This window comes from Gossypium raimondii, chromosome 4, assembly GCF_025698545.1.
Source record: "Gossypium raimondii isolate GPD5lz chromosome 4, ASM2569854v1, whole genome shotgun sequence".
Lineage (NCBI taxonomy): Eukaryota > Viridiplantae > Streptophyta > Magnoliopsida > Malvales > Malvaceae > Gossypium > Gossypium raimondii.
In genome coordinates this window covers 4,524,215-4,537,768 of record NC_068568.1, presented here as the reverse complement: position 1 = coordinate 4,537,768, position 13,554 = coordinate 4,524,215, and the positions used below count along the sequence as shown (strand labels likewise).

At 33.6% G+C, this 13,554-nt stretch overlaps 2 protein-coding genes across 2 annotated transcripts; one reads left to right on the top strand and one right to left on the bottom strand.

Annotated features, from left to right (window-relative positions):
- Window positions 1-226: 226 nt before the first annotated feature.
- Window positions 227-4,922, bottom strand: LOC105779901 (mitochondrial import receptor subunit TOM40-1). The gene is made up of 11 exons (XM_012603882.2): window positions 4,619-4,922; window positions 3,764-3,845; window positions 3,561-3,660; window positions 3,354-3,449; window positions 3,191-3,241; window positions 2,889-2,954; window positions 2,432-2,533; window positions 1,758-1,826; window positions 1,597-1,680; window positions 773-868; window positions 227-580 (listed from the first exon to the last, which is right to left on the bottom strand). Exons 1-11 carry the CDS (start codon window positions 4,758-4,760, stop codon window positions 527-529), a joined length of 942 nt encoding a protein of 313 aa, XP_012459336.1. The 5' UTR covers window positions 4,761-4,922; the 3' UTR covers window positions 227-526.
- A 2,187-nt stretch (window positions 4,923-7,109) lies between these two features.
- Window positions 7,110-13,521, top strand: LOC105780542 (probable protein arginine N-methyltransferase 6). The gene is made up of 13 exons (XM_012604930.2): window positions 7,110-7,550; window positions 8,034-8,099; window positions 8,409-8,477; window positions 8,914-8,949; window positions 9,266-9,331; window positions 10,433-10,501; window positions 10,651-10,728; window positions 10,935-11,013; window positions 11,748-11,842; window positions 12,141-12,225; window positions 12,446-12,651; window positions 12,892-13,010; window positions 13,104-13,521. The coding sequence occupies exons 1-13, from the start codon at window positions 7,278-7,280 to the stop codon at window positions 13,144-13,146; spliced, it is 1,284 nt and encodes a 427-aa protein (XP_012460384.1). The 5' UTR covers window positions 7,110-7,277; the 3' UTR covers window positions 13,147-13,521.
- The last annotated feature ends 33 nt before the right edge of the window (window positions 13,522-13,554 follow it).

Here is a 13,554-nt window from a genome sequence, read left to right as displayed (position 1 = left end):
ATAAAGTTTGATTCTTTTGCTATTAGCATCAATATTATTATTCTTCCACTTATAGGAAGAAAAAAATTATTAAAAAAAACAAATACGATAAAAAGCTGTAATGAAATTAATGTTAAAAAATTATAATTATTATTTTTAGCAGATTCAAGCGGATATCAACTCTGAAATTCTCAATAATCGAATCCAAATCCAATTTAAAATAATAAATAAATTGAATTTAAAGCAATTATGTAAATTGGAATATTTATACAAATGGTAAATATCCAACAAACCCCTTACCATCAATCCACTTTGTATAAAGTAAAAAAAACATGACAAATTGCATTATTAATTTAGCAAATGTTACAGCTCTAAAGGGTTAAACCTGCCAATACCAAACAACAGTTAAAATTGCCACAGCAGTTTCCTGCTGAACCGCTAACAAACAACAGTTCCAAACTACAGATTGAGTTCTTTAATATTCAACCATACTCTAAATGGTGATAAAGGAACCTTCTTCGTTCGGGTTTTTTGTGTCGAAATCAAATCACCCGACAGTCAATCCGAACCCAAATTTGTAGTCTTTCTTACTATGATCTATCTGCAAAAATGTAATTCCGGCATAAGATGCTAAGAAACACGATTCCGAGGGATTGAATCAACTAAGAGAAATCAAAGTGCTAAACAAAGGACTAATGGCATCATATCATATTCACAAGCAATAGACAAAAGGGAAAACAAACTAGCCTCCAAGTGGATAATTGCTGATCTCTTTCTTAAGAAAGTTACTTACCTCCGCGGAGAGGATGAAATTTAGGCCCATATTTAACCGCTCTTCAAGGTAAGCAGTAGTGCATCCATTAGAATCAATCTTCCCCCTCAAGCGGCACTGAAAATGTGACAAATTGATTAACCGGAATGAATTACACAATCATCATTGGTCATCTCTCTCACCCCCCCCCCCAGCCAAAAGAAACAAGATAAACTACACTAAAGGTCACTGAACTATTAGTAAGTTTATGTTTTGGTCACTCAAGTTAAAAAGGTTTTTATCTACGTCACTGAACTAATTGAATTTTTTTTATTTAAATCACTGGGCTAATAAGTTTTTTTAAAGAAAAGAGTTCAGCTAATGAGCTCTAAGCAACAATTCGAAGATAAGTAGATGGATTAGTACACATTAATGAGCAGAAACATACTTTAGATCCAAGTGAATCTGACAATTAATATCGGAGATCGAAGAAGAAAGCTGTTTGGATTTTGATTTGCAGATTTGTGACGCTAAAAGTCATTTCATGAGAAAAACTGAATCACAAAAGAAAAAAAATGAGAGCTTTTGATTGATGTAGGCGATTTTAATAGCTCAATGACTTTAATGAAAACTTTCGAATAGATCAATGATCAGTTTGTAACTTCTCGAAATTGAGTGGATAAAACGTAAACTTACTAATAGTTTAGTGACATTGGGTGTAGTTCACCCAAAAAAACCCTTCTTTTTGGATGATATCCAGAAGATAATATAGCGACAGATGAAACAATACATACATATGCTGACATGTATAGACATGCAGGAAAATCGATGCACACTAATATTGGAAATTTAGCAACCAAAAATACCTGTCTAAGGATGTAATCATAGCCCACACTTGCCGTCACGTCTTTTGTCATGTAGTTATACATGAAATCTGACGCTAAAGAAACCTTGATAGAAATAGAACTGAATAAGAATGACTAGGAAACAAACTGCAATATTGTAAGGAGGAAAAACGATTTCTTACCTTCTCAGAAACTTTCTGAACATAGCTCAAAGCAACCATTCCGGTACTTGCAACTTGCCCTGCAGCTACCTGGATCCAGAGAGTGCTTTGGTTAGTCATTGCAATTGAATATTTCTAGCAATAATATTTCATTTCCATGTAAATAACAAGTTCCTCTTGGCAGGAGTAAGGCAAAACATATGGTGGGGGAGAAGCAAGTTAACTATTTTCTTGATTAAAACTCGGCTCTGGAAGAAGATTGCCATCAAATATCTAAGGACCAGAGGGACAGTAAATCTGAAAATCTAGGAACTTCAGGAAGAGGAGGTAAAACCCTTAAACTTAGATACTTTTCAGGCATCCATAACACATATACCAAACATTAATCATTGTATTAACCAGTTTTGAATGCTCATTCAACTTTACCTTCAGAAAGCATTAAACCATGTCCTTGATTCCAATGACTTGGTCCACCACTTCCTTATTTGGAAATGTCATAAGTCATTGAAAAGAAAGGAGATCCTGGTTCTCACAACTTGGCAACCCTAATCAACACTTTGGTTAGGGGTCTAAATAACATCCCTACTGCTGTAACAGATCTAGAAACATATTCAGAAGTAAAAAAAACTCCCACTAACTATTGCACAAAAAACATTGACAAGTTGGTGATAAAGGAAGAAACCAGGCTAAATTACCATCTTATCTGTTTCATATCGGGCAGCATAACCAAGGCCTGACTTCCGGTGCTGACCAGCCCAAAATACTTCACCAGCTAAGGATAAATGCGGTGTCACACTCTGCATAAATATGGCTTAGATTTAGTTCATTAATAACGACGGAATCACAATTGCAGAATTAGTGGATTCAGCTGAAGATTGACAATGCATGCAACTGCAAACAAAATGCCAAATGCAGAATACCTCCAGCAGAGAAAATCTGGGTTGCTTCTACCATAATTAGTATATTATCTTATAGTATGTTGTATTTAAAAAAGGAAGATAAACCATAGCAGTGCATAGATCCATGTTAAACTGAATCTAAGCATAAAAGTCAATTTTCTAGGTACTGAAAATCCAGTAACTTGTCCATTCTGCTAAGTTCTTCATCTGTCTGCTCAATTCAACAAATATAATATGGCTTCATACAATTTACCTGGATATAACTAGCTCCAAATAAAGCACCATTTCCCATTTGAAACTGAGACCTGTAGTCTTTACCCTGTATAAGGAAAACAAAGATGTCACAAGACAAAAACAAAGCTTGTATCCATGGCAGCAAACACCCTAAGTTTTGTTTGCCAGCACAAAAATAGCTCCCCATGGTCCAGATGATGAATAAACTCAAAATTAAAAAATAAAAAATAAAATAAAAAGAATATCAGGCATCACACTCACAATGATGGGGAGCAAAAATGCATACACTAACCAAGATAATATATTTTACAAGTGACTAACCTTGTAATCAAAGTTGACCATGCCATGTGACATATGGGGCTCATTTGTGAGCTGCAAAGGAAACAGGAAAGTTATCAATTAGCACTAGCTTACACATGAAGATAACATATATTCTGCATGCAACAAAAAAGACAGAAGATCAAAGAATGAAAAATTAAATTGCCTGAGCATTAGCCTTCACAGAAAGATTGTCTGTCAAATCCCATTTCACTCTCGCATTGACTCTACCATCAGTCAGCACCCTCCCAATAAGCATCAACTGGGAAAACCATGATTGACCCCACTTTTAAACCAACTTGTTAAGCTAAAATAATTCAGGAGGATAACAGAGTCAACTGGAAGAGTAGTGATAATGAGAGAAGCAACCTACATTTGGATCAATGAAGTTGGCACCAAATTCATAGTGAGCAGTAGGAATTTTAATGGTTTCAGCAGATTGAGAAGGAATTTCTGTTGGGCCCATAACCACACTGAGAGATGATTGTGGTTGAATAATTACCGTTATTTATTAAAATAGAAAAGAAAAGATACAATAAAAGCAAAAACTCAAGGACTCAAAGGAGTTGAAGGTACCTGTGACTCAGTGAGAATTTCTGATTTAGCCCTTTGGTGAAATCAAAGCGCAATCCTTCAAAAGTTTCTGGCTTCAGAGACACTGCCAGACATAGTCAAGCTAGAAACATTAAGTTTTGAAGAAAAAACCAACAGACTTCAACCACAACTTTAGGTCATTCTTCTTTCTCCATAATAACCTTGCTAAAAACGCATTGCAATACCTTAGAATTCGAAGCATGTAGAGATAGATATATGATTAGAAACATAATCAGGATATAGAAGAAACAAATTAAGTGCATATACCTCAACATTACACATGATCACAAGGTACATCGAATGTGCATAAGGTGCAAAAGAAAATAATAGCCCCAAGAGAAAGAAATTAAGTATAAATTTCAAAGCACTCAAGGAGGAAAAAAACCTTTAATTGTATGTCAAGTACTTAACATCTTGCAAACAAATCATAGTAGTTTGTCAGTCTCAAAAGCTTTTATAAATTTTGCCAATCACAAAAGCTTTCATAAATTTTGCAATTTGGATTTGATCAAAAAGAGAAAACTAAGTTTCTAGTTTAGCAACTCATGCAAAATTTATCAAAAAAAATAAAAATCATTTTCACTAATCAGGGTTAAACTAGGGTTTAAAGAAAAGGGCTTAACAAGCACACCAAAAGCAACACCTACAGTCCTTCCATTTCCACTAACTTCACCATTTCTGTTCAAAATGATAAACCATGAAAAGTTACATAAACCAACAGAGATCAAGAAACAACCAAATAAGTCATAATCTCAACACATGATCACAAATCAAGAAATAAGAGAAAATAGAGAAAACCCCCCATTGATGAGAAAGTGGGAAAGGAAATAGACTAACTGAGAGCTTCGCGTTGGAGCTCTTCAAAAGGAATAGGACATGGGAGATTCATGTAATCGGTTTTCTCCTCAGCTTTGGTATGTGCCGTCTTGGATGCCTCGGCTGGAATTGCGGTAGTACCTGGAGGTACAAGCCCCGCCATTTGTCTCTCCTTTTAAAGTAAGGGAAATTGCCGCCAAATCAAACAGCCGCCGGCGGTGAGTGTAGTAAGATATAGGTGGGCGGCACAACCGCAGGAGTTGCAGGTTTGCGGCTGTCGGGGAAGGCTTGATATGGGTTTTGCCAGGGTTTTATCTGCACTGGATTTTATTTAACAATAGGGTTTTTAAAAAGGGTAAACTACATCCAAGGTCACTAAACTATTAATAAATGTACAAGTTACTCAAATTCAAAAGGTTATAATAGGGTTATTTTTCGGCTTAATGAAAAAATTGGTCACTAACATTTGCATGTTTTGTCAAAATGGCCCTAATTGTATTTTTTTAGCATTTTTTGGCCATCAACTCTTATTCTTTTTTTCAATCTGCTTTTTCTAACAAATTTAATAAAAGCTACATTAAAAAAGTTAACAGGGATTATGTGAAATTGCATATGTGGAATATTTTAATAAAATGTAATTTATTACTTAAATAACCCAATAAGATAATTATATGTGAAAATAATAAAATAAATAATACATTAAATTAAAAAACTCTTAATTTTTTTAAAAAAATGTAATTATCTAAAAAAAACTTCTCAGAAATTGAAACCTTTTGAATGAAATGGAAAATTGAAACCTTTAATTTATTCATCTGTTAGAAAAAGTAGGTTGATTCATTACATCTGTTGGAAAAACCAGATTAAAAAAAGGAACAAAGGTTGATGGCCAAAAAAATGCTCAAAAATACAATTAGGGTCATTTTGACAAAACATATAAAATTTGTCATGAAGCCTTATTTTTTCGGTTACTAAGATAATTAAGTGGCACTTTTTAATTAGTATAATAATAAATTTAGTCCTCAAATTTTATACTTTGTCAATTTGACCTTAATTATATATAAAATGATAAAAAATTGTCTTATTCTAATTAGAAAATTCTAATAATTAAAATAAAAATCAAAGTAAATAAAATTTTGAAAATAAATCAAGTGAGAAAAATGAGTTAAGATTATTTTAAACCCTCAAATTCTTTCTCTGTATTATCAGTATAGAAATATCCAATACTCATTCTTTAAAAATATAGGAAAAATAAAACATTAACCAAAGTTATTAGTTCTTTGTTTTTAATTTTTTCGTTTCTTGACATGACTTTTTGTTATAAGAGAATAAAATTCATAATATAATTTGTTTTTTACGTATGGTTTTCAAAAATAATTTAAATGAATTGAAAATTTGAATTAAATTTAAAAATAAAATATTGTAGTATATATTCTTTTTACTAAAAGATGGTATTATATTTGATTTCACAAGCCTCTACAACATTAGTTTAGGATTTGTTTCAGGGCATCGAATTTTACTTGAAGATATTACTAATTTGGTTTGAGAAACATTAAGAAAGCATGTAATGAGATAACTGTTTTTTGTTTTGTTTTTAATTTGTTATTGTATTCTATTGAATGAAAATTTTCTTTATTTATTATTCATATTAGTTCTTCAACAAAATAGTGTCAATATTTTATTTTCTAAATTTTTAATAAATTTTATATAGAATTGGGGTTAAATTGACAAAAAACAAATTTTGAGGATTAAAATGTTATTATACCAACTAAAAAGTGCCACTTGATAAAAAAAACAATGGTTAAACTACATCCAATGTCACTAAACAATTAATAAATTTATGTATTGGTCACTTAACTTCAAAAATTATAAAATAGTCATTGAAGTATTCGAAAACTTTCATTTAAGTCACTAAACTATTCAAAAGTTTTTATTTAAGTCACCAAGTTGTTAATTTTTTTTTAAAATCCGACTAATGAGCTCCAAGCAATAATTTAACAATCGGTACGGTGGAGCAATATCCATCAATGAGTATAACATATTTTAGATCAAAGTCAATTTGATGGTCAGTGTCGAAGGTTGTAGAAGAAAGTTATTTGAATATTGGTTTACAAATTCATGACATTCAAAATTGTTTCATAAAAAAATGAATTATAGAAGAGAAGAGGAATAAGAGCTTTTGATTGGTGTATGCAGTATGAACAAAAAGGTCATACAAGAGTGGTTTTAATAGTCCAGTGACTTAAACGTAAACTTTCAAATATTTTAGTGATCATTTTATAACTTTCTTAAGTTTAGAGACTAATATATAAACTTACTAATAGTTTAATGACCTTAGGTGTAGTTTACCCAAAACAAATTGGAAAAGTTTAGTGACGAAATTATAACTTTTTTTTAGCTAATGACCAAAACGGAAAATTATCCATAGTTTAGTGACTAATGATGTAATTTACCCTAATCTCAATTCAAACATAATCCAAGTTAACTTTAATACTAAACCCTTATTTCATTTGATTTGGTCCGTCAAATAAACAGTAAAAAAGCAATCTGCTGCTCTGTTTGGGTTTTTTTCGACAAAAATCCCAACAAAACCGCTGCCGTTGTCCACCTTCTCCAAAGCATTGCCGGTGAATTGCTGATTATCTTACCCACCTCATAAAATAAAAGAAGGAAGAACAAAAAAATGTATGGAATCACAGGTTACAGTAATGGCTACCACCAAAACCAACAGCAGCACAGTGCGGAAGAGAAGCGAGGCGGAGGTCGACGGAGGAGGGGAGGCCGTAGATCACGCCACCCTCCCGGATTTAGGGTTTCAGACCACCATCACTATCACTACAATAACGATGACGACGATGACAAGCAAGAGCAGAAAGCACCTCCGCCTTGCACGGACTTCGACATGGCCTACTTTCACTCTTACGCTCACGTTGGTATCCATGAAGAAATGATCAAGGTATTTTCCTCCTTTTTTTTTTGTTATTTTGCTTGCTACCATTTGTTCTTTACTGGGTTTACTTTGTTCTTCTCAATATTCGGGAACTTGGGTGAGTTTTCTTCTACTTTTAGCCCATTTGGTTTTTGTTTTTTTTTTGGAGGTTTTAAGTGTATTTGAAGAAATTTTTATGGTTTTTCACAATGTGAGGTAGGGGTTGCCAAGGTGGTGACTCTGAGTGAGTGCTTTAACATAGGAATTCAAGTTTGCTTTCTTTATTTGGCGATTGAATATTTATTGACTTGAGCTCTTTCAAATTTCGAGTTCTTTAAATTATAATTTGTTGCTTAAGGGTTTTTTGTTTTTGAAGTGATGTATGCTTTTGACAAAGTTGTGAGCCTGTATCTGACTATCAGTTGCATATTAGGATCACCTTTTGCCTTTTTGTACATATAATAAAATATATGACAATTCGCTGATCATACCTTTCTCTGAAACATACAGGATCGAGTTCGAACTGACACTTACAGGGCTGCAATCATGGAACACCAGAGTTTTATTGAAGGCAAAGTAATACCATTGTGGTTATCTCAGTTATAAAATTATTTATGATCTATAACATTAGGATACTTCTGTTATTGTGCGTGTTTTACCATAATTGGTTGCATTGTGGTTCCCATTTCATCCAGTCACAGCATTATAATGCACCTGCGATAATCTTAAACCTGGGTGAAATGCATTTGTCTATTATAGGAACATTGATCTGAAGTATTTGGATCTCAAAGGGCCTAGTCTGTTTAAGAACCGTGTTCAGAAGTCCAAAGAACGTTTAGCTAGTTCATTCTTCTTCCTCACTATTGCTTGTGATCATGCTTACAGGTTGTAATGGATGTTGGATGTGGCACAGGCATTCTTTCAATATTTTGTGCTCAAGCTGGTGCAAAACGGGTAATATGTCTTGACATGATTTGTACACTTGATAATTTACATGCTTATAATAGTAGTATAACTGAACATTTATTTGAAAATCTATTTTCTGCATATCATGTGGCACTGGTTTCAACTAATTTCTGAAGAGTGCTTTCTTTAATAACTGCAGGGGAATGCTAGAAGTTAACTCAGATTTAACTTTTTTTCATTTCCTCTAGTCCCTTAACTAGTTTTTTCCATGTGAACTTTATAATTTTATCTTTAAAAAAGACAATACACTTCTATTGAATAATTGAAAGAAGAGCAGTATGGATAGAACTTAATTTTGTTCTTTATTATACTATTTGGAAGTTAAAAATCTCTTGCTACTTCCAAGTTTTGTTCTTGTTGTTAATGTTGATGGATTCATGTAAAACACATCTGTCTAGTATCTGATGTGATTATGTGTTCTCAGGTGTATGCAGTGGATGCAAGTGATATTGCGTTGCAGGTACTTCAGAAGTTCTTAACTGCTTCTTACCAATCCATTTTTATATTTTGTCTTGACAGTGCAGATTGAGCACTTTGTCTTCTTTTCATCTCCATTATTATTTTCTCTCTGTTTTATTTACGACAATGAGATAATGAGATCTGGTTAACAGAGCAATTAGATTATGAAGGCTATTTATCTATCAACATTATGGAAATATATTAGATTATGGAAATATATTGTTCTAAACTTCTCTCCTCCTTCCTTTAACTGGCTTCTAGTATTGGAAATAAAACTGGCTGTTGGGTATGTGTTAATCTTTGCTATCTGCAAGCAGGCAAATGAAGTTGTGAAAGCAAATAACTTAGCTGAAAAGATCATCGTTTTGCATGGACGAGTTGAGGTAGGCTTTTCCGCTCCGGCTTATTGATGTGTATGCTCCTTAAATGGTTTCTATGTTTTAACAGGCTTAATCTGTTTACATATTAGGGAAAACAACAAGCACCTATATATGTTAACGCTTGGCAACTTGGAGCTTAGTGTCCAAGTCTGGAGTTAAAATCCTAGCATCTGCAACCCCTTCCACCATTCCTAGGCTTAGTTCTTCATTGTACCATATAGATACAAGGCTCAACGTCCTGGATTTAACTCCCAGTTCCAACCTCCTCAAGATTTTTATAATACGCACACACATGTAAAAGAAACTAACAACCAGTAGTCCAATCTAGTGTCAGGTTTCTTTCTTTCTTTAGCTTCCAAAGTTGTTGAGAATTATATATCTTATGGGACTGCAAAGATTGGTTTTCAACATTTTTTGTGTCATTAGAGACAAATCATCTGCATTTTCTCCCAAGGTCAAGGGAACACTAACTGCAGTGTAAAATTAAGTTGGAATTATGTCTTGCTGCATGCAAAAAGGATGTGGACCAGTATGCAGTGCTTTGCTTTTGCAGACGTTTTAATATTTCACATTGGTGTTGGTGTTTAAATTTCATTATAGATAAGGAAACTTTTATGTTCTCTCCAATTGTTGGATCTTGGATGAAGTGATTGTCATAGCACCTTCTGGGTGTTCTCATTGGTAGATAGCTGTGCAATTGTGGGTATATTCAATCAGTATGCACGTATATCATATGCTTGATGCAAGCTCCATTTAAATCTATGGTGATCATAAGATAATAACCGTGACGCTTGCCCTATATGACATGATAACTTGATAAGATATTTCTGCTGTTTATCTCTTTCTTTGGAGAAGAAGAGAAAATTGTGGCCATTGTAGACTATGTTAGGTTAAACATAAGAAGTAGGTTATTAAGATAATGAAGAGCCAAAGATTATTTGTACATTTTTATGTTTGGAATCCATATCTGGAAATAAGCTTCCAGGGGGTAGGGGTCGGGGAAGCTAAATTCTTTGCGGTGTTCTGAGAAACATTTATTTCCCTTGAACCAATTTACTCCTTCCGAATGTCAGACAATTTATATACTAGTTGTTATTTCCACAGGATGTTGAAATTGACGAGGAGGTTGATGTAATAATTTCAGAATGGATGGGCTACATGCTTCTGTATGAGGTGATTGTATTATCCTGAACCTTTTAGAGATTGCCAGTAACTCTTCAAGGTTGAGATGAGAGCGTGATTTTATTCAGACAATTAATATTATATCCTTCTATTATTTTCCTTCCATTATCATTGTGATTATCCGTGTTTCTATTTTCTAGAGTATGTTGGGAAGTGTTATTACTGCTAGAGATCGGTGGCTAAAACATGGAGGCCTTATTCTTCCTTCCAACGCAACGGTTTGTTTCACTTAATACTAGTCTAGTGTAACTTTGTTTCAATGCCCAGCTTGACAGTGTAATTGAACGTCTTTGTTCTTTTTCCACTTTTTTAACTCTTGAATCTTGATTCATATGAAGTTTTGTTGTATCACAGAATCGGGTAGTTGTGTGATAAAAAACTGTTTGTTTACCAATCATTTTCACTCTATAATCAATCCTTGCAGTTATACATGGCACCCATCACACATCCTGACAGATACAATGACAGCATTGAATTTTGGCGCAACGTCTATGGAATTGATAGTGAGTATTAGGGTCTGTTTGATTGATGGAATTGATTTTCCGGAAAATCATTTCCAACTTTTCTAGCGTTTGATTGGCGGAAAACATTTTCCATTTGGAAAATGAACTCCAAAACAAGGGAAAATGGGTTACATTTTAGGGAAAATGTCTTACACTTTCAATTTCCGTAAGACATTTTCCGTGCTCTCCTCTCTATCGCCTCCTTCATTCCTTCCTTCATTTCCGGTAGAAAACTGCTTCTGTTTATCGATTTTCTAGTAACTTATTTTTTTAATTATTCAATACTTGTTTTTTTAACACAATTACAAATAATTTATTTGATATTAATTTTTTTCAATTTATAACGATTAATATTGTAGCTTAATAATTGAGTATTATTATAAATAAATCATTGCAATATATGTAAAATAATTTAAAATATAAAAAATTATTAATATATATTAATATGTAAAAACAACTTTTTCGAAAAATATTTTCAGAAAATATTTTACACAGATTCAATCAAACACCAGAAAATATTTTCCAGTAAATCATTTTACAGAAAAGTAAAACATTTTCCAGAAATCATTTTACTGGCAATCAAACAGACCCTTAGATTTTTATTTTATTCCATGCATATATGTGAAATTAAATTCTACTACTCTGCTTGGAGATTGTAGCTCTCGTGCCTTTTACTTGTAGCTTGTTTATGTTTGGAATATTATTTGGCAATACAATGTCATTTTCTCTTGCAGTGTCTGCAATGTTACAATTAGCAAAACAGTGTGCATTTGAAGAGCCATGCGTGGAGACAATAACAGGGGAGAATGTTTTGACATGGCCGCACGTGGTGAGGTTCTAATTCTCTTGCTTTAGTCCGCCATTGATTTCCTGAATTGATTTCTGAACTTGGAAGGACTGAAGTTTAGTTTCTGTAAACCATACCTTTTATGTCATGTTACCTAACCTACCGAAATCTTTTTGCAATTCTTTTGCATTTCTCATATAAAAGCCATGCGGCCATTGCTTGAGACATTCTCTTCTCTAGCAGCATTTATTTGGGTTATAAGCCCAAATTACATGGTCTATTTGAACATATTTATGGAAATCCCTCAGCAAAAGGCATTGAGATTTATTAGCATTAACAGGTTAAGCACGTGGACTGCTATACTATCCAACACAATGAGCTAGAATCTGTGTCAACAAGATATAAGTTCCAATCAATGATGCGAGGTGAGTTCTCCCCTTGAATCTCCTCCTTCTATATGTGCCGTCTTCACAAACTGTGTCAATATTACCATAAATTTGAGATGTAAGAGACCTCTTTACGGGCTTTCAGTTTACCCTTGTTTCATACCGTGTTTGTATTACTGTTAGGCCTTTGTTTAGTTTTACTTCTCTCAACATGTCTATTCATTTTTAAGCATGGTATTCATTCTTCCTTGATTCCCAGCTCCACTACATGGATTTGCGTTTTGGTTTGATGTTGAATTCAATGGGCCAACAAATTCTCCTACAAATAATCACATCCCATCCTTACTTACTGGTGCATCTAACAATAATCATATCGATGGTATCCAGAAGAAGAAACGAGCCAATCCCAATGAAGCACTTGTTCTCTCAACGGCTCCCGAGGATCCTCCAACACATTGGCAACAGGTATGGTACTAATTTTTAGTTTGCACATGTCAACATTGCATACAGAAACACATCTGTGCACAAAAGTTATTTGATTCTGTTAATTATTATGCTATTGGTTTGAGCATAAAAAAGTCCTAAGCGGTCAACTTTACTTTTAACTATGATGAACTCTGGTCGTTTTTACATCTGACGACTTGCATGGAGCTAATGGTTGTATTCTATAATGGACCCTTAATGTTTAGGATGTAAATTTTGCAGACATTGATATACTTTTATGACCCGATAGAGGTGGAGCAAGATCAAATCATTGAAGGTTCTCTAACGCTATCTCAAAGCAAAGAAAACCGCCGATTTATGAATATTCATCTCGAGTACTCGTAAGTAACAGCATTACACATCACTAACCTAAATAGTAGCTTCTGTTGGATAAATGATAGTTCTCACCAACTTTGTGATCTTAACTCTTGCAGTTCGGGAGGTAGATCCTATGTAAAAGAGTCCGTAATGCGATGATCCCTTTGGGGTACGTACCGATTCCGTTTCAAGCTTCACAACTGATTATATGGCTCTACGATTGTGCCGTAGTTACCATTTCAGGCCACACTAGAATTCACAGACAAGTCATTTGACTACTTTTACCACACCAAGCTGCTCAAAGGTGGAAGATATTTGTTTAACTAAGAACAAAACTAAATGTAGGTAAAAAAGTTTTGATATTAGCTCTGCTGGTTGTGTAAGATTGCCGTTTCAAAGTACAAAGTTATCTGCTATATTTTAGTTTATTATATATTATATATATGCATGTATGGCTATGTGATGATATCAACTGATTCATTCCTTTGTTACATGGTTCCTTAGTTTATTAGCTGAGATTTGACCTGCAATTTATATTGACTGTGCAAAATATCATCAGTTCCCTTA